This window comes from Girardinichthys multiradiatus, chromosome 12 (genome assembly GCF_021462225.1).
Source record: "Girardinichthys multiradiatus isolate DD_20200921_A chromosome 12, DD_fGirMul_XY1, whole genome shotgun sequence".
Taxonomy (NCBI): Eukaryota; Metazoa; Chordata; class Actinopteri; order Cyprinodontiformes; family Goodeidae; genus Girardinichthys; species Girardinichthys multiradiatus.
In genome coordinates this window covers 49,937,413-49,961,012 of record NC_061805.1, presented here as the reverse complement: position 1 = coordinate 49,961,012, position 23,600 = coordinate 49,937,413, and the positions used below count along the sequence as shown (strand labels likewise).

At 39.8% G+C, this 23,600-nt stretch overlaps 2 protein-coding genes across 7 annotated transcripts in view; one reads left to right on the top strand and one right to left on the bottom strand.

Moving 5' to 3' along the window:
- LOC124878576 (SH2 domain-containing protein 3C-like) overlaps positions 1 to 23,600 on the bottom strand; it is a 78,212-nt gene that overhangs the window by 15,480 nt on the left and 39,132 nt on the right. The gene's annotated exons all lie outside the window — the stretch shown is intronic.
- LOC124878577 (UDP-glucuronosyltransferase 2C1-like) lies at positions 817 to 22,913 on the top strand. 5 transcript variants are annotated; one of them, XM_047382585.1, is made up of 4 exons: positions 817 to 910; positions 4,876 to 5,101; positions 10,257 to 11,492; positions 17,926 to 20,313. In XM_047382585.1, the coding sequence occupies exons 2-4, from the start codon at positions 4,942 to 4,944 to the stop codon at positions 18,282 to 18,284; spliced, it is 1,755 nt and encodes a 584-aa protein (XP_047238541.1). In that variant the 5' UTR covers positions 817 to 910; positions 4,876 to 4,941; the 3' UTR covers positions 18,285 to 20,313. The 5 variants fall into 5 exon arrangements, with proteins under 5 accessions (XP_047238541.1, XP_047238540.1, XP_047238542.1 ...); XM_047382584.1 differs by lacking the exon at positions 17,926 to 20,313 and having other exon boundaries at positions 10,257 to 12,228; XM_047382586.1 differs by lacking the exon at positions 10,257 to 11,492 and having other exon boundaries at positions 831 to 910; positions 16,702 to 20,313.

Below are 23,600 nucleotides of genomic sequence, written 5' to 3'. Positions count from 1 at the left end.
AATGACCCTAAATCACATGAACCTCTAACTCCAAATCACCTCATCTTAATGAAATCAAAAGTTGCACTCCCCCTGGAAAGTTTGTGAAGGAGGACTTGTATGCAAGAAAGAGATGGCGCAGAGTGCAATATCTAGCTGAACAATTTTGGAGTAGGTGGAAAGTGGAGTACCTTCTAAACATATCTACAAGACAAAATGGCACCTGCCCCGTCGGAATCTCGAGATCAATGACATTGTCATTGTAAAGGATGAAATGCTTCCCAGAAGTCAGTGGCAGCTGGGTCGAGTTGTTGAAGCGCCACAAGAAGATGATGGTTTGGTGCGCAGAGTTAAGCTTCAAGTTGGTGATCGAACTCTAACAAAGAGGCAGGGTACAACACACAAACCTCACATAATTGAGCGACCTGTTCAAAAACTTGTAGTTCTTTTAGAAAGTAACTAACTGACTTTGTTTATTACTCTCACATCGGATGTTCTATTCCTGAAAATTAATGTGTGACGTTAACTGCATTTGGTTTGTTCGCTACTTCAAAAATCGTGCATGAATCAGTGTTAACGGGTTCTCATCAAGCACGATTTGGTGGGAGTGTAAATGCCCATTCTATGTTTATAAGCTGATTCTATGTTGTTACCAGTAATGTCCAGCAGAGGATGCTGTAGCCTAGTTTGTAACGAGCTGTGACTTTAAAAAACCGGAAAGGAAGAAGGTAAAAAAGTTTTGCTAGTCTCCTGTCAGTCAGTACTTGAGGCTGAATTATCCTGCAGACTAGAGGAAGAGGAGGATGTGCTTCATTTTTGTGACTCTGAACTAGTAGGGCACGTTCGTCAGAAAACAGCTCAAGGCTTCATAGCGGCACAACACGGACTTTACCAGCATAAACATTTTGCATCCCTTGGACAGCGGAGCGAGGTACATGTTTAAAGTTGTATTACTTTGTGAAGTCTGCACTTATGTAATGTATCTATGTTTTGTGTCAAACAAAAGCACCTAAGCAGATGTATTTTATTTTTATTTTTAGTTTTCACGGTGTATTTTGGTACATTCCAACTTGGTTTCGGATTAAGTAAATGTGATTACTGCACCCGTCGAAGCTCTCCGTGTGTTTTTGGTTCTGAGGGATTGCTACAGTGAAAACTCGTCGCTGAATGCAAGCTAGCCCCATAGTAGACGAGCGCAACCCACAAGTCAGCTGAGAGAGACTACTCCTGTCCTGAAAATTGCAGAGCCAGCAGAGATAAAAGGGTTGTAGACAATGGGTGGATCGAGACACGTAATGTTCAAATATTCTAGAGCACTAAATATCTGCAGTGTTTACTCAGGTACAAAAGAGCAAAAAGAGGCTCAACCATGAGATCCATCCATTAATCCATCCATCCATTCATCAGTATCCATCCATCCATCCATCAACCTTCCATCCATCCAGACTGTTTTGATGTCTTAAATCTGACCCTAAACCGTAAGGACGAAGTTTATTTTAGTCAACAAGCTCCTTTTTTTCAAACAGCAGTCTATACCATAAAATTTATGTTTAAAGTAATCTTTTAAATTTACCACCATGTTTCCTCTGACTGGAAGTAATGTATTGGAATGGCCCAGACAGAGTCCCAACTTGAATATGATACTAGATCTCAGGAGGGAATCAAAGATTAGGGTGGTGGCAAGGAAGCCGTCCAACCTCAAAAGACTTAGAGCTCATCACCAAAAGTAAATAATCAAAAAAAAAAAAAAACACAAGTTGGAAAAAGCTGTTCTGCAGCTATACAAGGCTTTGATTACATGACATATTTTAATATTTTAAACTGGCTAGTGGTATAAATAATTTCAGGCCTAACTGTAGTGCAAACTGAGCAAAAAAGCTTAGAGGGTCACATTGTACAGTTTGTACTACATGAATCACACTCAGCATCATGGAACTAGTGACAGTGTTTCTAGAGGTTATATTGAGGCAAAGCATCAAATATAGTTTTATTGAAAAAGAAAACATTTGCACACTTCTAGTTTTATCACTCATTCTTCTTGCATTTCGGTGAAATTTACTAAATGTCTTACCTCCACCATCCCTCACAGATCTGAGTGTTTTATGTCACATTTGAGTGAACCTCTATAGCAAACATTCAACCAGAACCCTGGTTGCCTAATGTGTCTGGCTGATGACTGCAGGTAAAGTCAACTGAAAGGGGACAAAGTCTCCTAGTATCTACAGGTCCTTCTCAAAATATTAGCATATTGTGATAAAGTTCATTATTTTCCATAATGTCATGATGAAAATTTAACATTCATATATTTTAGATTCATTGCACACTAACTGAAATATTTCAGGTCTTTTATTGTCTTAATACGGATGATTTTGGCATACAGCTCATGAAAACCCAAAATTCCTATCTCACAAAATTAGCATATCATTAAAAGGGTCTCTAAACGAGCTATGAACCTAATCATCTGAATCAACAAGTTAACTCTAAACACCTGCAAAAGATTCCTGAGGCCTTTAAAACTCCCAGCCTGGTTCATCACTCAAAACCCCAATCATGGGTAAGACTGCCGACCTGACTGCTGTCCAGAAGGCCACTATTGACACCCTCAAGCAAGAGGGGAAGACACAGAAAGAAATTTCTGAACGAATAGGCTGTTCCCAGAGTGCTGTATCAAGGCACCTCAGTGGGAAGTCTGTGGGAAGGAAAAAGTGTGTCAGAAAACGCTGCACAACGAGAAGAGGTGACCGGACCCTGAGGAAGATTGTGGAGAAGGGCCGATTCCAGACCTTGGGGGACCTGCGGAAGCAGTGGACTGAGTCTGGAGTAGAAACATCCAGAGCCACCGTGCACAGGCGTGTGCAGGAAATGGGCTACAGGTGCCGCATTCCCCAGGTCAAGCCACTTTTGAACCAGAAACAGCGGCAGAAGCGCCTGACCTGGGTTACAGAGAAGCAGCACTGGACTGTTGCTCAGTGGTCCAAAGTACTTTTTTCGGATGAAAGCAAATTCTGCATGTCATTCGGAAATCAAGGTGCCAGAGTCTGGAGGAAGACTGGGGAGAAGGAAATGCCAAAATGCCAGAAGTCCAGTGTCAAGTACCCACAGTCAGTGATGGTCTGGGGTGCCGTGTCAGCTGCTGGTGTTGGTCCACTGTGTTTTATCAAGGGCAGGGTCAATACAGCTAGCTATCAGGAGATTTTGGAGCACTTCATGCTTCCATCTGCTGAAAAGCTTTATGGAGATGAAGATTTCATTTTTCAGCACGACCTGGCACCTGCTCACAGTGCCAAAACCACTGGTAAATGGTTTACTGACCATGGTATCACTGTGCTCAATTGGCCTGCCAACTCTCCTGACCTGAACCCCATAGAGAATCTGTGGGATATTGTGAAGAGAACGTTGAGAGACTCAAGACCCAACACTCTGGATGAGCTAAAGGCCGCTATCGAAGCATCCTGGGCCTCCATAAGACCTCAGCAGTGCCACAGGCTGATTGCCTCCATGCCACGCCGCATTGAAGCAGTCATTTCTGCCAAAGGATTCCCGACCAAGTATTGAGTGCATAACTGTACATGATCATTTGAAGGTTGACATTTTTTGTATTAAAAACACTTTTCTTTTATTGGTCGGATGAAATATGCTAATTTTGTGAGATAGGAATTTTGGGTTTTCATGAGCTGTATGCCAAAATCATCCGTATTAAGACAATAAAAGACCTGAAATATTTCAGTTAGTGTGCAATGAATCTAAAATATATGAATGTTAAATTTTCATCATGACATTATGGAAAATAATTAACTTTATCACAATATGCTAATATTTTGAGAAGGACCTGTAGATCTGGGCACTATGCCTCTCTCTGCAGACTGGTTACATTAACCTGAGCTCATTGAGGTGGTCTGACAGATGGTAATGTTTCCTTTAAGTATTCTGATGTTAAAAGCAAAGATGTACAAGATGCATACATGGTCACTTCAGATTATTTTGAGAATTTTAGGGAAAACCCAAAATGTTTACTGAATTTCTGAATTTTGGTTACCGGTAAATTACATTTTGCGAATTTTAGGACAAACTGTGGACTTTTCACAAATTTTTTAATTCATGTCCAACTCTGTAATGGCTAAATGTTTCATGTCTGAGTGTTTCTATAAGCTTGCCCAAATCTATGAAAATGCTGTTATAATAAATGGTTGACAGGTGATGGGTTGGTGGGTGCGTGACATGGCCTGCCAGGGCCCGTGACAGACCTGCTGGGGAAGGCTTGGAACCCCTTAATGACTGCTGGCAGTTCTAGTTGTGTTTCAATTTCTGATGTTTAAAGCAAATATTTCACTTGTTTTATGACTGTAACAGATCACATTTACTGCATACTAAATTAATCTAAAGCAGACAGTGTTTGTTCAAGAGTGAACCATAAAGTCCAGCAGTCCATATTAATGTTTAGGTACTATCAGCGTGACTTCCTATTGCTTTCATCCATCATTTATGGATTTTTTAAATCTCAGTGATGTCGTGTTACGTCTATTTGATTAAGTTTTTAATCTTTTGTCATAAAATATTTACATAAATCCTGCCATATCCACTTCATTTCCTGATTTTAATCACTTTATTTTACTGTTAACATTTTATTAAATCTGCAGTTTATTGAATTCGTTTATTTCTTATTCCTAGGGTTTTTTAATTTCTATTTCAGATGAGCAGATTTTACATAATCCTTGAATAAATTTACAGATGTATAATTCCACTAGGGCACTAAATCTATGGTGCTAAAGTTTAGATTTAATTATCAAAATTTAGCAAAGTTTAAATCTGAGAGAAAACTGATTCAATAAGGAGGGAGAGAATAAACATAAGAAATATTTTATGGTATTTTCAAGGTACTTTGCCTTTGCTTTGCAGTACTACATCTAAAGTTCAGCACATAGCCCTTCCTTCTGGTCCTAAAACTCTGCCTGAAGCTCTCACATGCTGAACTTTGTCCCAATCACCTCACTGCCAAACCCCACCACGTTTCTCTGCATGCTGAAGCTGAGAGTCCTTTCAGCCTTTGCTCTGAGGGAGACTGGAAGCACAAACAGAGAGCGCAGGTTTCAAGGAGAGGTATCTGCTGGCTGCGACGCTCCCGGTGAGTCATAAGAAAAAAAACGAGCAATTATAGAAATCAAAAAAATGATGCTTCAGTCCAGATGTTTGTGATTTTTGTGTGATTCTTTGTAAATCAACTTAGAGTGGTTACATTTGGGTGCTGCAGACTCACTGAGTCAGACTGGTGAATTCCAGATGTTTTCTGCAGTGAGCAAGACTAAACATGACAGTGTTGAGTAAACTCGCTGTAAAGAACATCTCACTCTGTCAGGACATCGTTATTTGTTTCTGCAACAGATGAAATCTGGTTCCAGTTTGCAGAATGTTCAGATTGCATGATGAAAGTTATGAAATCATGTCCCGGGAAAAACTTCAATGTTGTTTACTACAACTGAGAAAGAAAGCTTCACGCTCTGAAAGCACTTCCTAAACCTTTCCTGTATGTGTGACTTATACAGTCTTCAGTATTTAGCATTTTTATGAAAAAATCAGATCAGTTATGAAAGTTGAAACCAGCCTAACCTGCTCTAAAGCATGCAGACACATGCAGCTGTGCTTCTGAAAAACATCTCAAACCTTTCCCAAATTAAACACAAAAGACAACTTCCAAATCCTCTTAATGGTTTTACTTCTCAGGTATCACCACAAGACAATAGGTGCACATAAACACAAAGCTGTGAAATCTGAGAGAAACATCTAACTGACTCTGCAAACCTCCTGAGAGTTTCAGGAATTTCACCATTGTTGCTGTGTAATCAGGAAACTATTACTGAGCTGCACAGGATCTTGGAGTTACATAAAGCTTGGAAAAAAGCCTCTTTGCCTTTTGAAAACCTTAAAAAAAAATTCTGTGTTGAACGTTGCCCATTATAGTCTGTAGAAACACCCTGATTTTCTGTGTAAAAACAGTTGCTTACAGCAGACATGTTTGCAGGCTCAAGCACAGCTTCTACAGCAGCTCTTTAATGTAAAACCATCAACAGCAGGCTAATAAAGAAATTTAATCTCTACACATTGACTACTTTTAGGGGTAAACTGATATTTTCTCTTCCTGTAGCTCGGTGTCTTGTAGTCTTAACATTACATCTGGTTGATCCAGTCCCAGGTTTACTTTTAAGTGTGATATGATTATTATTTCTTTTTTATCTTGAATCGCTGCCACAAATGGTGTTAAATGAGTCGTTTTTGTCATTTTATAGCAGAGTGGCCACAAGACCTTTCACACTGACCATACTTCATTATTTGCCTGCGTTCAGGGATCGCTAAATTCCTGATGATTTAAAATTAGTTTCTAAAATGTACTTGTAGTACGCAGTGAGAAAATATAATCTAATCCGTCTACCAGAAGGAGGCCGTTCATTGTTATTTTGGCTAATTCAGGGGACATAATCTCAGAGCAGACTGATCCAAAGGAAAATCAGAGCCAAAACCAATAAAATACTGTGAAATATAAAATCTTCAGAAATTAAAACTAAAAATAGATTCAATTATAAGTGAGATTTTAATAGTATTTATCTACAGTATTTATGGAAATACCAGGATGGAAATAATTACATTTTAAAGGCTGGAAATAACATGGAGTTATGAACTGGTGCAGAAGCAAACTGACCTGGAGTGTCTTGCCTTGAAATTGATGGGTTTCATATACAAATGGTGATATTATATTTTTTAAAAGCTATCATATTAGGACTGGGAAATATGGCCAACAATGATATCCTGATTTTGTTTTGATTTATTGAAATACATGATATTCAATGTGATATTTAAGAAATTGTGTTTTATCTCTACAAAGAATGTGCAAAAACATTTTAAAAATCCTTCTCAGATGAGATTTCACCTCCACAGTTCCCAGTTGTCCGACAGCGGGAGAATGTGCATGGACACATGTGGGTCTTTGCAGCCAACAACAGAACATCTGCCTTTGAGGGCAGCCATTGTAAAACGCCTGTAAGGGCTTTACAATCAAAAAGTGAATTTTGAATAATAGCTCGCCTGTAAATCTTATCCGTATTTATAGCATTATGAGTCATAACGACGTCAAGAAATCAGCAGCACAAAGATGAAAATAAAACTGTTTTAAAAAATGATGCCAAACACAAAAAAAAAAAACTAAATCACAACAACTGACCAGTAATATACACTCACTGGCCACTTTATTAGGTACACCTGTCCAACTGCTCATTAACAGAAATTTCTAATCAGTCAATCACATGGCAGCAACTCAATGCATTTAGACATGTAGACATGGTCAAGATGATCTGCTGCAGTTTAAACCGAGCATCAGAATAGAGAAGAAAGGTGATTTAAGTGACTTTGAATGTGGCATGGTTGTTGGTGTCAGACGTGCTGGTCCGAGTATTTCATAAACTGCTGATCTACTGGGATTTTCACGCACTACCATCTGTAGAGTTTACAGAGAATGGTCCTAAAAAGAGAAAATATCCAGTGAGCAGCAGTTCTGTGGGCACAAATACCTTGTTGATGCCAGAGGTCAGAGGAGAATGGCCAGACTGGTTCGAGCTGATAGAAAGGCAACAGTAACTCAAATAACCACTCGTTACAACCAAGGCATGCAGAAGAGCATCTCTGAACACACAAAATGTCGAAGCTTGAGGCGGAAGGACCACAGCAGCATAAGACCACACCGGGTGCCACTCCTGTCAGCTAAGAACAGGAAACTGAGGCTACAATTCGCACAGGCTCACCAAAATTGGACAATAGAAGATTGGAAAAACGTTGCCTGGTCTGATGAGTCACGATCTCTGCTCCAACATTCGGATGGTCGGGTCAGAATATGGCATCAACAACATGAAAGCATGGATCCATCCTGCCTTGTAGCAACGGTTCAGGCTGGTGGTGTAATGGTGTGGAGGATATTTTCTTGCCACACTTTGGCCCCCTTAGTATCAATTGAGCATCGTGTCAACGCCACAGCCTACCTGAGTATTGTTGCTGACCATGTCCATCCCTTTATGACCACAGTGTACCCATCTTCTGATGGTTACTTCCAGCAGGATAACGCGCCATGTCATAAAGCACAAATCATCTCAGACCGGTTTCTTGACAATGAGTTCACTGGACTCAAATGACCTCCACAGTCACCAGATCTCAATCCAATAGAGCACCTTTGGGATGTGGTGGAACAGGAGATTCATATCATGGATGCAGCCGACAAATCTGCAGCATCTGTGTGATGCTATCATGTCAATATGGACCAAACTTTCTGAGGAATGTTTCCAGTACCTTGTTGAATCTATGCCACCAAGGATTAAGGCAGTTCTGAAGGCAAAAGGGGATCCAATGCGGTACTCGCAGGGTGTACCTAACAAAGTGGCCGGTGAGTGTATATCGCAGATACAAGCAAAAAATCAGCAGCACAGAAATCAAAATAAAAGCTACCAATCTATCCCCCTTGCAAGATTTTCTAATATCTTGCAGCCCTAGTCTCTTCCTGATAACCACTTGTTGACCCATAGCATTATAAATTAGTTGGAGTTACTTTTTGTGATGTAATCATCTAATTTTTTTGTTTTGTTCTGAATAATGGACGGACTGACCATTCAGGAAAGATATTTCAGTACTCCATGGGCAACCCCAAGTAGTAAGACAATGATTAGCAGATATTCAGACAGTAAGGAATGCTTTAATGAAGAAAAAGTGGAATGCTGAAACTGTTGTGTTATTCCCAAACAGGTTTGATATGTGTTGCATATCAAGTGAATAGAATATAGCAAAATATCCTTTAATAAATTGAAATAAGCTTTCTGATCTGTGCATAGAGCAATTAATAATGTATGTAAAATAGATAAAACAGAAGCAGTTTGTTAAACATATAAAAAACATGTGTGCACACATTCATACTGACTGCATAATTAGATCTTGGTGTTGGATCTGCTTGTCTTTGTCCTGTGTGTATTTGCAGGATGTTTATTTGCTAAATGAGAAATAATTTCTTTGTTATTAAATCTTATTCTAAAGTATAACATACATGGCATAAAGTATATATAAAGTGTTTACAAAACAAAGTTCATTTTTCCCCCCTGTTTATATATTTATATTTTGAATTTCTTCATTGAGAGCAAGGTGGAACCAAAGTCAAATTTCTTGTTTGTGTTCACAAACTCAGCGAATAAAGCAGATTCTGATCCTAAAGTTTCGAGCACCTTTGCACGGGTCATGGCTGATGCAGGCATTGTCACCAGTGTGAATTTGACTTTTACCGTGGACTTTACCGTTCACTTTTTTCTCATCGTTTCCACTTTAATCTCAAAATAGGTGAGTAACAAACTAAATTATTTTTCCAGATTGTTTGCTCCAAGAGACTAATACTCAGAAATGACAGAAAACAGAACACAATTTGTTAGTTACACCTTTCCTATGAAATTATGGCGACTGTGTTAGTTATAAGGTGTAGTTGTTGACAGAATCCCCAGTTAGAGTTTCATTGGTAAGAACTCAGATCAGTGGACTCTACCTGTTGCAGTTGGAGGAGTTACTCGCTTATCATTTGCTTAACTAGTAGCTCTGTTCCACAGTGGAAATGCTCACAAAAAGTAACAGTTTTTTTCACTAAAGCTTTAGTTTCTTAGTATATACCTGAGAATTATACAATTTTCATGCAACCATTAAAGTCAATTTAGGACAACATTGTTGATACCATGTAATCCAGCCTTGCTTCCTCAGTTTTAACAAACTTAAACTTGTTAAGTTAATGCTATGGTCAGAATAATGTTATATTTTTCATTTTTGATAAAGCTTATAGTTAGACTGGCTTAGGTTGTCCCGAGCTATCTCTGTAGTTATGCTGCTATAGGTTTAGGCTGCTGGAGGACATAATGACCACTTTCCCTCACTCTGTCACATTCTCTGACTACGGCAGATGGCCACTCACACTGAGCCTGGTTCTGGTTCTGCTGGAGGTGTCTTCCTGTTAAAGGGGAGTTTTCCTCTCAACTGTCGCTACCTGCTTGAGACGACTTGTGGTGAATTGGTGTTTTATAAATAAAACTGAATTGAATATTTTGCCAAACATGTCACAGTGAAATGTCAAGATATCTTTGATTAGGTGTTTTAAGATGTTTATCCAACTGTCATTTCAGACTTTGAATATAACAGAAGGTATGTGTTGGATCCGGTCCAAAAGAGGCTCAGGACGAGTTCCTTGAGATATCTAACATTTTGTCTTTTTCTGTCAGAATTTCTTTCAGAGATGCATAGGCTGACCCTGATGACACTGGCAGTGTTGCTCTGCTCATCGTCCTTGGTAAATGGGGGAAAAGTCTTGGTCTTTCCTATGGATGGAAGTCACTGGGTAAACATGAATGTCATCATAGAAGAGCTTCATGCTAGAGGCCATGAAGTTACAGTGGTGTTGCCATCTGGTGCCTGGTACATCAAGCCAAACTCTCCCCACTACAAGTCCATTACTATAAACCTTTCTGCAGGATATGATACAAAAAGCTTTGAATTATATGTTACAAGAATCCTGAACAGTAGGCGCAACGGTTCTTCATTGTGGACCCGCATATCTTTAGAGTTCGATGTACTTACACAGTTCTATCGGATGCATATGCAGGGACTTCAGATGGCTAAACAAATTTTTGAGGATGAAGAAATGATGCGGAACCTCCGGGATGCCAAATATGATTTGGTTCTTACAGATCCTGCAGTAGGTGGAGGTGTTCTTCTTGGTCATCGTTTGGGTCTTCCACTTGTCTTTAATGTCAGGTGGTCTATTCAGGGTGAGGGGCATTTTGTTATTGCACCCTCCCCACTCTCGTATGTCCCAATACCAGGATCAGAGTTGACTGACAGGATGACATTCATGCAGAGGGTCAAGAACGTCCTCATTTATATCATAACATGTATTCAGTTTTGGTATATTGTCGAACCACTCTATTCACCATTTGTCCATCATCACTTTGGCAAAGATGTACATTACATGGAGCTGTTTCAGGCGGCTGACATCTGGCTGATGAGAAACGATTTCACCTTTGAGTTTCCACGACCAACAATGCCAAACATCATCTACATGTCAGGATTCCAGTGCAAACCCTCCAAACCTCTTCCCAAAGAACTGGAGGAATTTGTACAGAGTTCTGGAGAACATGGTGTCATTGTGATGACATTGGGGACATTGGTTGAACATCTTCCAGAGGACCTCACTGAGGAAATTGCTGCTGCTTTTGCTGAACTTCCCCAGAAGGTGATCTGGAGGCACAAAGGAAAGAAACCGTCCATCCTTGGCAAAAATACCTTAATCTTGGACTGGTTACCTCAAAATGACCTTCTGGGCCATCCTAAAACCAAAGTGTTTGTGGCTCATGGAGGCACCAATGGAATGCAAGAGGCCATCTATCACGGTGTGCCCCTGGTCGGCCTGCCCCTCATGTTTGATCAGCAAGACAACTTCTTCAGGATGGCATCAAGAGGCGTGGCCAAAGTCCTGGACTATGGAACTGTGAATAAAGACATCTTTTTGGAGGCTCTGAAGGAGGTTCTCTATGAACCTTCCTACAGAGAGAAGATGAAGGCGCTGTCCAGCCTCCACAGAGATCAGCCCATGAAACCTTTGGACCGAGCCATCTTCTGGATCGAGTTTGTCATGAGGCATAAAGGAGCGGCTCATTTGAGAACAGAGTCCTATAAGATGTCAAAAATCCAGTACCACTCCATTGATGTTTTGGCATTCCTGTTGACAATTGTTCTACTGCTCTTTACTATTATTATTTCTGTAGTCAAATGTTTCTGGAGGAGGGTATTCCACAGAGGGAAGGACAAAAGGGAATGATTAACATGACCTTCTATACATGCAGTTAAAGTATAACACAATTTTTAAATTACGTAATATTGTTTTTCATCTTATCCTACAGATTGTCTTGTGTTTAGGAAACAAACCTTAAGGGAGTAACATCAAAGTAAAACCCAGCTTTAATAACCAATAATAATCTGCTTCTTTCTAGAAAGAAAAGATCATTTTGTAAAAACATTTTTTGGGTTTTTATCTTACTACTCAGTATTTATATTATATTGTTGTTTTCTCATTATTACAAACCAATGAATGGGAATGAATTACATACTAAAAAGAATAATGAAAAAATGTTTTGTAACATGTGAATCAGTCACAATTGTTGATCTAATTTCAGTAAAGAAACTATACTAGTTGATGATTGTTGGGAATTATGATTATTGATTAATTAATATTGATCAATTATTATAATTAAAAATCATAATTTGACAAAATCAATTTCTTAACCAAAATCCTCATTTATGAATCGAGACCAGAGATGTTTCTGGTGTTGTAATTGTGGCTCAACGCCTTTGATAATTACAACTGTTAAATACTCCGTAATAATTAATAACTATTGCCGGAGATGTCACTGTTTAATCAACCGTTTCTGCCGAAACGTGGGGAACTTTAACCTTATCTTGACTGACAAATCACTTTCGCACACAATGAACACAAAATCCTCTCTCTTTATCTATGTGGATATTTATTAATCTTCACCTACTTAACATGCAAAATTCTACATAACAAAGGTAACACATCTAACTAAGCAAAATCAAAGAAAACAGCAGTGGGTGTGTATTGAATCAACCAGCCGTTATGGCAAAATTGAGAATATGACGAAGAGGTGTGGGATGAGTGGAGAGTGGGGGGGCGCAACTCCAACTGTAACTCAGTTATTCTGACCATAAAACTTCCCCCAACTCCTGAGCAGACAAAGGGTAATAAAGCTTTTGGCGGCAAGCTAGCGAGCAGTGATATTGGAGACAAAGGAAAATGGATAATTTTACCATGAGGTTATTTTAACAGTCCAGTCTTACAACGCACCTGCGTTGACTCTCAGGTGGTAAAACACGCACAGAGCTAGGAACGCAACGACTCCAGATATCAAAATAACACATCAAAGTTTCAATAACGAAGTTACATGCACATATCATTCAGAACACACACTACAACCTCTGACCCTGCCCAGGCCTTCTAATAAAGAAATAAAAGGATGGGTTTTACTTGGTGAAGTTTCCTTCTGGGGCAGCGAGTGAGAGGAAAAGGGGGGGGTTTGAAGCGTTGCTGCGCGTCCACAGTTAAACTCCAAGAGAGTGGTCAGTCCCCGTCCTTTGGCCTTCTTGACGAAAAGGAAAAATAGGTTCTGACCATCAGCAGTCGACTAGGGATGAAACATGGTGGCGGTTCGTTTCCTCGAACTCCGTGTTTTTAGTTACGTGTTAAACTCACGTCTTCGATCGGCAAAGTGAAATTTCTGGCCTTCCTAGTCCAGAAACCTCAGTTATGAATTGTTCGTTGGCCAACGAGAGAGAATAAATGAAATCCACTCAGGACTCTTCTTCTCCAGGTGATGCTTCAGATGTTGGTGATCGGGTCACGATCTCCAGCTGAAGGCTTATGTTCAAAATGAGTGCCTTCATATATAGCGTCCTGTGACGTCAGACTTGGGACGCTCGTCATATCAGTCGCAGTGCTCGACGGGATATGTAGTAGCAGGCTGTCCTGGATACAAAATGGCCGATGCCATTGGAGAGGCACAGTGACGTCCAACAACGTGCAGATAGTCCAATACTCAGCAAACAAGTGGTCCAACATGATGACCGTAATAGTTTGATAACTTCTACCTTTAAATTGAGCAAATATGTTTGCAACCTTCAGTTTTTTCGTCTAGGGTTCAAAAATTTGTGCACAGATAGCTGTATCACCTAAAATAAATGTACATTGGCTGAATAAATTATGTCTTCTTTGTGACATAAGATCAAATTGTACTAGAAATTCATATAAATCCACACGGCCATGAAAACATTAATAACCACATGTAGTTTGAAATCATTTATATAAATCACTGGATTGTGCATCGCCTATTAGCCGCTATAGAGGCACCATTGGTATCCATTGAGTCGTGTCAACAAAATCATGCTGTTCCGAGGATAAGCAAGCATGTGTCACAAAAATGGTCGAACCCTCCTTTTTCTTATTTGATTTGTATCAAATATGGTTCAAATTAAAGTTGCGAAAATTGCAGATGTTATGATATAGAGAGAGCAATTCCTTCTACTCATAGAACTTAATTGGCCTTTAAAAAAATCCCAGAATCAAAGACCTTGTAACCCTTTCCAGGCTGATAGATGCCAATGACCTTTTTCTCACCTGTTTTTGAATTTCTTTGATGGGGGCATGATGTGTTCTTTGTTGAGATATTTTAGCCTACTTCATGTCATCAGACAGGTTCTAAAAAGTGCTATAATGAAGTGGTATCAATCAAAAATTAGTTTTATCAAAATTAATTCATGATTTAGCAAAGGAGTTAATCATTTTCCCTCATCGCCAGGTTTATGTAGGTAGCTTTTTTGCGTAATAAATGAAATCATCACCTGGAGGGGCGGACTGGGACAATAATCCAATCTGGGAATTTGATACCATCCCAGGTCACCACCAGCGAATCAACGCAGACCACTAAGACTGAGTTAAACTGAGCACACTTTGAATGCACAATGTCTGCACATGTCATCAACAAAATAAATGTTTCTGCTGTCGTGCAACATTATGTACTCAAATCACATAAACTGAAACTATGTTCACCTACATTATGTAACATGGTGCAAAGTCCTTGACATTGCAACAGTAAATAAAGGCATCTTCTTGGAAGCACTGAAGGAGGTTCTCTATGAACCTTCCTACAGAGAGAAGATGAAGGAGCTGTCCAGCCTCCACAGAGATCAGCCCATGAAACCTCTGGACCGAGCCATGTTCTGGATCGAGTTTGTCATGAGGCATAAAGGAGCGGCTCATTTGAGAACAGAGTCGTATAAGATGTCAAAAATCCAGTACCACTCCATTGATGTTTTGGCATTCCTGCTAATAATTGTTCTACTGCTCTTTACTATTATTATTTCTGTAGTCAAATGTTTCTGGAGGAGAGTATTCCACGGAGGCAAGGACAAAAAGGAAGGATTAACATGACCTTAGACATCTATACATGCAGTTCAAGCATAACACAAATTTTTAACTAAGTAATTTTCTTGTTCATCTTATCCTACAAATTGTCTGGTGTTTAAGAAACAAACCTTAAATAACTTTGAGTAACATCAAGTTAAAACCCAGCTTTAATAACCAATAATAAGCTGCTTCTTTCTAGAAATGTCTGCCAAACATGTCCTATCCTCCACTGTTTACTTGGTAATCTGGCTTATTTAGCAGAATTTCAAACTATTAAGCTCTTTAAGATAATTTTGTATGAAACATTTTGAGGCTTTTATCTTACAACTCAGTATTTGTATCAGGTCACATAGCAAGGATAGCACGGGTATTTTCTGAATGAAATGTAACGATGAAATAGGAAACACACCTTCCAAAAAGGTCTATGTTTGTCTCGTCACCTTCCACAGAATGTTTTCCCAAAGATCTTGGGGATCATCAAGATATTTTTGCGAAATGTGAGATTGGCTTTAGTGTTCTTTATGGTCAGCAGAGGTTTTGGCATTTGATTTCTCCAACTGAGGCCATTTTTGCTCAGTCTCTCGTTCGTATTGTTAAATCATGAACTCTGACCTTAACTGCGGCCGTGAGGCCTGCAGAGCTTTAAATGTTGTTTTGTGTTCTTCTGTAACCTCCCAGTTGAGTTGTCTAAGAGGTCTTTGATTAATTTTGGTAAGCCATCCACTCCTGAGAACGTTCACCACTGTTTCATGTTTTCTGTATTTAACAATTCTCACTGTGGTTCTCTGGAGTCCCAAAGTCTAAGAAAAGACTTTGTAACCCTTTCCAGGCTGATAAGATGTCAATAAATGTTTTTCAACCATTTTTGAATTGCTTTGATGGGGGCACGGTATGTTGTTTGTTGAGATATTTCAGCCTACATCATGTTGTCAGACAGGTTCTATTTAGGTGCTGTCATAATTTTATAGCTAAGGCAGTGTGGCTAGTGAAGCTCAATCTAAAATTAGATTAATCACAATTAATTCATAATTTAGCAATGGAGGCAATTCAATTTTCCTGCACAGCCTGGTTGGTTTGGGAAGCTTTGTTGCATAATAAATGAAATCATCACCTGAAAACTACATTTGTATTTTCTCTGGTTATTTTTGCATTGTTTTATAATTTCTATTTGATGATTAAAAACATTCAACTGTGACAAAAATGCCAAAAACAAAGAAATCTGTAAGGGGGAAATAACGTTTCATAGCACCATTTAGGGCCATATATTCTGAACCATGCAAACTACTTTCTTAAACAAAAACGTAGAAACCACACTAGCATCATATAATGTCGTGCACTGGGTGAAAGTTGGAGAACATTTAAAAAGTCTAACAAACATCATCAAACATTGAGGCTAGCTGTAGTTTAATGTACATAACAGCCTCTTTGCAGTTTGCATGTTCTGTATTAGCAGCAAAATGGGTCCAATTTCTTGTGACAAGATTTAAGCATCGTTCACATTTTTTAGACTACAGCTTTAGACTCTAATCCATTACAAGTCATTAATACCTTAGAAGGTTGCTTGTCCTTGCACATTTACAGAGGCTGAAATTAGACAGTTCCTCATATACGAGTGTCCACATGTTGATGGAATCCTTTGTTAGGTGGGTCAAATCTAATGTCTCTGTCTCTCCCACCGGGATCTCTTTCAGAGATGACCCGACTGAACTTGCTGACTCTGGCAGCGTTGCTCTGCTCATTATCCCTGGTAAATGGAGGAAAGGTCTTGGTGTTTCCAGTGGACGGAAGCCACTGGATCAACATGAACGTCATCATTGAAGAGCTTCACTCTAGAGGCCACGAGGTCACAGTGCTGCGTCCTTCAGACACCTGGTACATCAAGGCAGACTCTCCTCACTACAAGACCATTACTGTAAATTCGTCAGCTGGATTTGACAGGCAGAACTTTGGGAAATATGTCATGAACACAATTAACATGAGACGTCATGGTTCTTCAATTTGGTCTCGCCTTTCCCTAGAGTATGATTTACTGCAAACCCTTTATCGAATGACTAAGCAACAGGTTCAAATGGTGGAAAATATTTTTGACGATAAAGAACTGATGCAGAGCTTCTTTGATGCCAAATATGATCTGTTTCTTACTGATCCTGCAGTTGGTGGAGGTGTTCTTCTCTGTCATCGTTTGGGTCTTCCACTTGTCTTTAATGTCAGATGGACAGTTCAGGGTGAGGGGCATGAAGCTATTGCACCTTCCCCTCTTTCTTATATCCCCATACCAGGATCAGAGCTGACTGATAAGATGACATTTATGCAAAGGATCAATAACTTTCTTTACTACATATTTACATGTTTCCAGATTTGGTACGTTGCGGAACCAAACTACAAACCCTTTGTCCATCGTCACTTTGGCAAAGATGTACATTACATGGAGCTGTTTCAGGCGGCTGACATCTGGCTGATGAGAAACGATTTCACCTTTGAGTTTCCACGACCAACAATGCCAAACATCGTCTACATGTCAGGATTCCAGTGCAAACCCTCCAAACCTCTTCCCAAAGAACTGGAGGAATTTGTACAGAGTTCTGGAGAACACGGAGTCATTGTGATGACATTGGGGACATTTGTAGAACATCTTCCTGAGGATCTTGCTGAGGACATTGCTGCTGCTTTTGCAGAACTTCCCCAGAAGGTGATCTGGAGGCACAAAGGAAAGAAACCACCATTTCTTGGGAACAATACCTTAATCTTGGACTGGCTGCCTCAAAATGACCTCCTGGGCCATCCTAAAACCAAAGTGTTTGTGGCTCATGGAGGCACCAATGGAATGCAAGAGGCTATCTATCACGGTGTGCCCCTGGTTGGCCTGCCCCTCATGTTTGATCAGCAAGACAACTTCTTTAGGATGGCATCAAGAGGGGTGGCCAAAGTCCTTGACATTGCAACAGTAAATAAAAACATCTTCTTGGAGGCTCTGAAGGAGGTTCTCTATGAACCTTCCTACAGAGAGAAGATGAAGGAGCTGTCCAGCCTCCACAGAGATCAGCCCATGAAACCTTTGGACCGAGCCATCTTCTGGATCGAGTTTGTCATGAGGCATAAAGGAGCGGCTCATTTGAGAACAGAGTCCTATAAGATGTCAAAAATCCAGTACCACTCCTTTGATGTTTTGGCATTCCTGTTGACAATTGTTCTACTGCTCTTTACTATTATTATTTATGTAGTCAGGTTTCTCTGGAAGAAACTCTTTTATAGAAGCAAAGCTAAAAAGGAATGATGAAATTGCTTCCAGATTGAAGCACATGTATCCTAAATAGTGCAGTTGGCAACAATGCATGTTAGATTTTTATGTCTTCCAGTATAAATTATTCAGCAATAAATTATTCGAGTAACTAATAAGATAAAATGTTGAAGTTTAACCTCTCACTATTCAGAAATGTCAAACAAGAATGTCATGTCAGTATTTTTGGTCACGTCATCTTTTAGGGATATCTGAAACTGTAAATAATGGGCAAAGATCAGTAAAAGCAGGTTTTCAGTAGGAAAAAATCTGTAACTGAAAGGTGTGCTTGTTTTTCCCAATCATTTCAAACCAATGATTTAAACTTGTAATACAGGCATATTTATTTCACCGTAAATCAATTAAACAAGTTGATGAACATTACTGAGTGAGATTTTGGTTTAACGTTACATTTCTGTTGTCGAGAACTCAATGTTTAGATTGACAACTTAAACGTGTGAACTTCCAGGATATCTGGAAACTACAAAATAGGAGTTTGTAACTTAAATTAGAGATGCCAACCTGCAAACTATTCATAAAACAAACTAACTTTGACAAAATGCTCTCTGATTCATCCCTATGTTAATAAAAATTGTCTTAAAACATTTTATTATGTTTGCTGATCTCTACAGATCAACATCAATTTAGATCATGACATAAACATAAAAATGAAATACCTTTTAAGAGCTAAACTGCCCCCATCCTCACCCGAAGTCTCAAAACATGTCAACACAAAAAATAAAAGATAAATCCTAATATCTGGCATGTAAATGTGTAACATCAAGTAAAGTAACATAAAGTTAAAACCCAGCTTTAATAACCAATAATAAGCTGCTTCTTTCTAGAAATGTCTGCCAAACATGTCCTATCCTCCACTGTTTACCTGGTAATCTGGCTTATTTAGCAGAATTTCAAACTATTAGGCTCTTTAAGATCATTTTGTATTAAACATTTTTAGGCTTTTATCTTACAACTCAGTATTTGTAAGTATTATATTGCTGTTTTCTCATTATTACAAACTAATGAATGAGAGCCCTATCTAAAACGCTCTGATTAGACAAAGGAAAGAAACCTGCTTATAACATCATTCCAAGGTGACTCTCTTAAGGCCTGGGGCCCCTACATGTCTGTGAATTCTTCCCTGGCATGTTGATAGAACTCAAGGCCCAGAACGATATCTTTGTCTTGTACGCTCCAGTCTGGGAACCATCTGTGAGACTGCTGCAGCAGGGAGAACGGGGAGGGGGGAGTGAATACCTTCATCAGGTCAGAAAGAGTATCAGATCACATAGCAAGGATAGCACGGGTATTTTCTGAATGAAATGTAACGATGAGATGGGAAACACGCCTTCTAATAAGGTCTATGTTTGTCTCGTCACCTTCCACAGAATGTTTTCCCAAAGATCTTGGGGATCATCAAGATATTTTTACGAAATGTGAGATTGGCATTAGTGTTCTTTATGGTCAGCAGAGGTTTTGGCATTTGATTTCTCCAACTGAGGCCATTTTTGCTCAGTCTCTCGTTCGTATTGTTAAATCATGAACTCTGACCTTAACTGCGGCCGTGAGGCCTGCAGAGCTTTAAATGTTGTTTTGTGTTCTTCTGTAACCTCCCAGTTGAGTTGTCTAAGAGGTCTTTGATTAATTTTGGTAAGCCATCCACTCCTGAGAACGTTCACCACTGTTTCATGTTTTCTGTATTTAACAATTCTCACTGTGGTTCTCTGGAGTCCCAAAGTCTTAGAAAAGACTTTGTAACCCTTTCCAGGCTGATAAGATGTCAATAAATGTTTTTCAACCATTTTTGAATTGCTTTGATGGGGGCACGGTATGTTGTTTGTTGAGATATTTCAGCCTACATCATGTTGTCAGACAGGTTCTATTTAGGTGCTAGTGAAACTCAATCTAAAATTAGATTAATCACAATTAATTCATAATTTAGCAATGGAGGCAATTCAATTTTCCTGCACAGCCTGGTTGGTTTGGGAAGCTTTGTTGCATAATAAATGAAATCATCACCTGAAAACTACTTTTGTATTTTCTCTGGTTATCTTTGCATTGTTTAATAATTTCTATTTGATGATTAAAAACATTCAACTGTGACAAAAATGCCAAAAACCAAAGAAATCTGTAAGGGGGAAATAACTTTTCATAGCACCATTTAGGGCCATATATTCTGAACCATGCAAACTACTTTCTTAAACAAAAACGTAGAAACCACACTAGCATCATATAATGTCGTGCACTGGGTGAAAGTTGGAGAACATTTAAAAAGTCTAACAAACATCATCAAACATTGAGGCTAGCTGTAGTTTAATGTACATAACAGCCTCTTTGCAGTTTGCATGTTCTGTATTAGCAGCAAAATGGGTCCAATTTCTTGTGACAAGATTTAAGCATCGTTCACATTTTTTAGACTACAGCTTTAGACTCTAATCCATTACAAGTCATTAATACCTTAGAAGGTTGCTTGTCCTTGCACATTTACAGAGGCTGAAATTAGACAGTTCCTCATATACGAGTGTCCACATGTTGATAGAAGTCTTTTGTTAGGTGGGTCAAATCTAATGTCTCTGTCTCTCCCACCGGGATCTCTTTCAGAGATGACCCGACTGAACCTGCTGACTCTGGCAGCGTTGCTCTGCTCATCATCCCTGGTAAATGGAGGAAAGGTCTTGGTGTTTCCAGTGGACGGAAGCCACTGGATCAACATGAACGTCATCATTGAAGAGCTTCACTCTAGAGGCCACGAGGTCACAGTGCTGCGTCCTTCAGACACCTGGTACATCAAGGCAGACTCTCCTCACTACAAGACCATTACTGTAAATTCGTCAGCTGGATTTGACAGGCAGAACTTTGGGAAATATGTCATGAACACAATTAACATGAGACGTCATGGTTCTTCATTTTGGTCTCGCCTTTCCCTAGAGTATGATTTACTGCAAACGTTTAATCAAATGACTAGGCAACTGCTTCAAATGGTGGAAAATATTTTTGACGATAAAGAACTGATGCAGAGCTTCTTTGATGCCAAATATGATCTGTTTCTTACTGATCCTGCAGTTGGTGGAGGTGTTCTTCTCTGTCATCGTTTGGGTCTTCCACTTGTCTTTAATGTCAGATGGACAGTTCAGGGTGAGGGGCATGAAGCTATTGCACCTTCCCCTCTTTCTTATATCCCCATACCAGGATCAGAGCTGACTGATAAGATGACATTTATGCAAAGGATCAATAACTTTCTTTACTACATATTTACATGTTTCCAGATTTGGTACGTTGCGGAACCAAACTACAAACCCTTTGTCCATCGTCACTTTGGCAAAGATGTACATTACATGGAGCTGTTTCAGGCGGCTGATATCTGGCTGATGAGAAACGATTTCACCTTTGAGTTTCCACGACCAACAATGCCAAACATCGTCTACATGTCAGGATTCCAGTGCAAACCCTCCAAATCTCTTCCCAAAGAACTGGAGGAATTTGTACAGAGTTCTGGAGAACACGGAGTCATTGTGATGACATTGGGGACATTGGTAGAACATCTTCCTGAGGATCTTGCTGAGGACATTGCTGCTGCTTTTGCAGAACTTCCCCAGAAGGTGATCTGGAGGCACAAAGGAAAAAAACCACCATCTCTTGGAAACAATACCTTAATCTTGGACTGGTTACCTCAAAATGACCTCCTGGGCCATCCTAAAACCAAAGTGTTTGTGGCTCATGGAGGCACCAATGGAATGCAAGAGGCCATCTATCACGGTGTGCCCCTGGTTGGCCTCCCCCTCATGTTTGATCAGCAAGACAACTTCTTCAGGATGGCATCAAGAGGGGTGGCCAAAGTCCTTGACATTGCAACAGTAAATAAAAACATCTTCTTGGAGGCTCTGAAGGAGGTTCTCTATGAACCTTCCTACAGAGAGAAGATGAAGGAGCTGTCCAGCCTCCACAGAGATCAGCCCATGAAACCTTTGGACCGAGCCATCTTCTGGATCGAGTTTGTCATGAGGCATAAAGGAGCGGCTCATTTGAGAACAGAGTCCTATAAGATGTCAAAAATCCAGTACCACTCCATTGATGTTTTGGCATTCCTGTTGACAATTGTTCTACTGCTCTTTACTATTATTATTTCTGTAGTCAGGTTTCTCTGGAAGAAACTGTTTTATAGAAGCAAAGCTAAAAAGGAATGATGAAATTGCTTCCAGATTGAAGCACATGTATCCTAAATAGTGCAGTTGGCAACAATGCATGTTAGATTTTTATGTCTTCCAGTATAAATTATTCAGCAAAATGCTCTTTGGTTCATCCCTATGTTAATAAAAATTGTCCTAAAACATTTTATTATGTTTGCTGATCTCTACAGATCAACATCAATTTAGATCATGACATAAACATAAAATGAAATACCTTTGAAGAGCTAAACTCTAAAATAAAAGATAAATCCTAATATCTGGTATGTAAATGTTAATGGGTGACAAATGAAGTGACAAATACACCTTGTATTTGTCACTTCCTGTTTTTATTGTTGCACTCTGTGGATTGTTTGGTGTGTGAAGGCTCTCTCATTTGATCTGATTTCTGTCTACTGTGATATCTCTTACTTGTTCTAATAAATAAGCACATCAAAACACATACATTCTTGCTGCTTTTTTCTAGTAGTGGTAAGGGGTGCTAGCTTAGCATTAGCTTTAGCTCCACCATGGCTACCCGTTCTGCTGTTTCTCTCTCTAAGTCTCCTCCTCTCTCCTGCTCTCTGTGTCAGATGTTCAGTTACTCATTTGCCTCCTTTAGTGATAATGGTACGTGTAATAAATGTAGCATTTTTGTAGCTTTGGAGGCGAGGATGTCGGAATTGGAGGCCCGGCTCCACAATGTTGAAAAACCAGCAGATAGTCGAGCCCCCTTAGCCAGTGCGGAGCCACCGAGGGTAGCTCCCCATAGCAGTCCTCCAGCAGAGCCTGCGCAGCTGGGGCCTCAGGCCGGCTGGGTGACGGTACGTAGAAAGCATAGTTCTAGATCCCAGCCCACAGGTCACCACCAACCCGTCTGCGTTTCTAACAGATTTTCCCCACTCAGCGGCACACCCACAGAGAAGCTAACTCTGGTAATTGGCAGCTCCATAGTCAGAAACGTGTCACTAGAGACACCAGCGACCATAGTCAAATGTCTGCCAGGGGCCAGAACGGGCGACATCAAATCCTACCTGAAACTGCTGGCTAAGGATAAGCGTAAATACAGTAAGATTGTTATACACGCTGGCGGTAATGACACCCGGTTACGTCAGTCGGAGGTCAGCAAAGTTAGTGTTTCTTCGGTGTG

Coding starts and splice junctions, on each gene's coding strand:
- LOC124878577 (XM_047382585.1), top strand. CDS start 4,942: ATGCTGAACTTTGTCCCAATCACCTCACTGCCAAACCCCACCACGTTT. Junction 5,102..10,256: donor TGCTGGCTGCGACGCTCCCG/GTGAGTCATAAG, acceptor TTTTTCTGTCAG/AATTTCTTTCAGAGATGCAT. Junction 11,493..17,925: donor CTTCAGGATGGCATCAAGAG/GCGTGGCCAAAG, acceptor TGGCATCAAGAG/GGGTGGCCAAAGTCCTTGAC.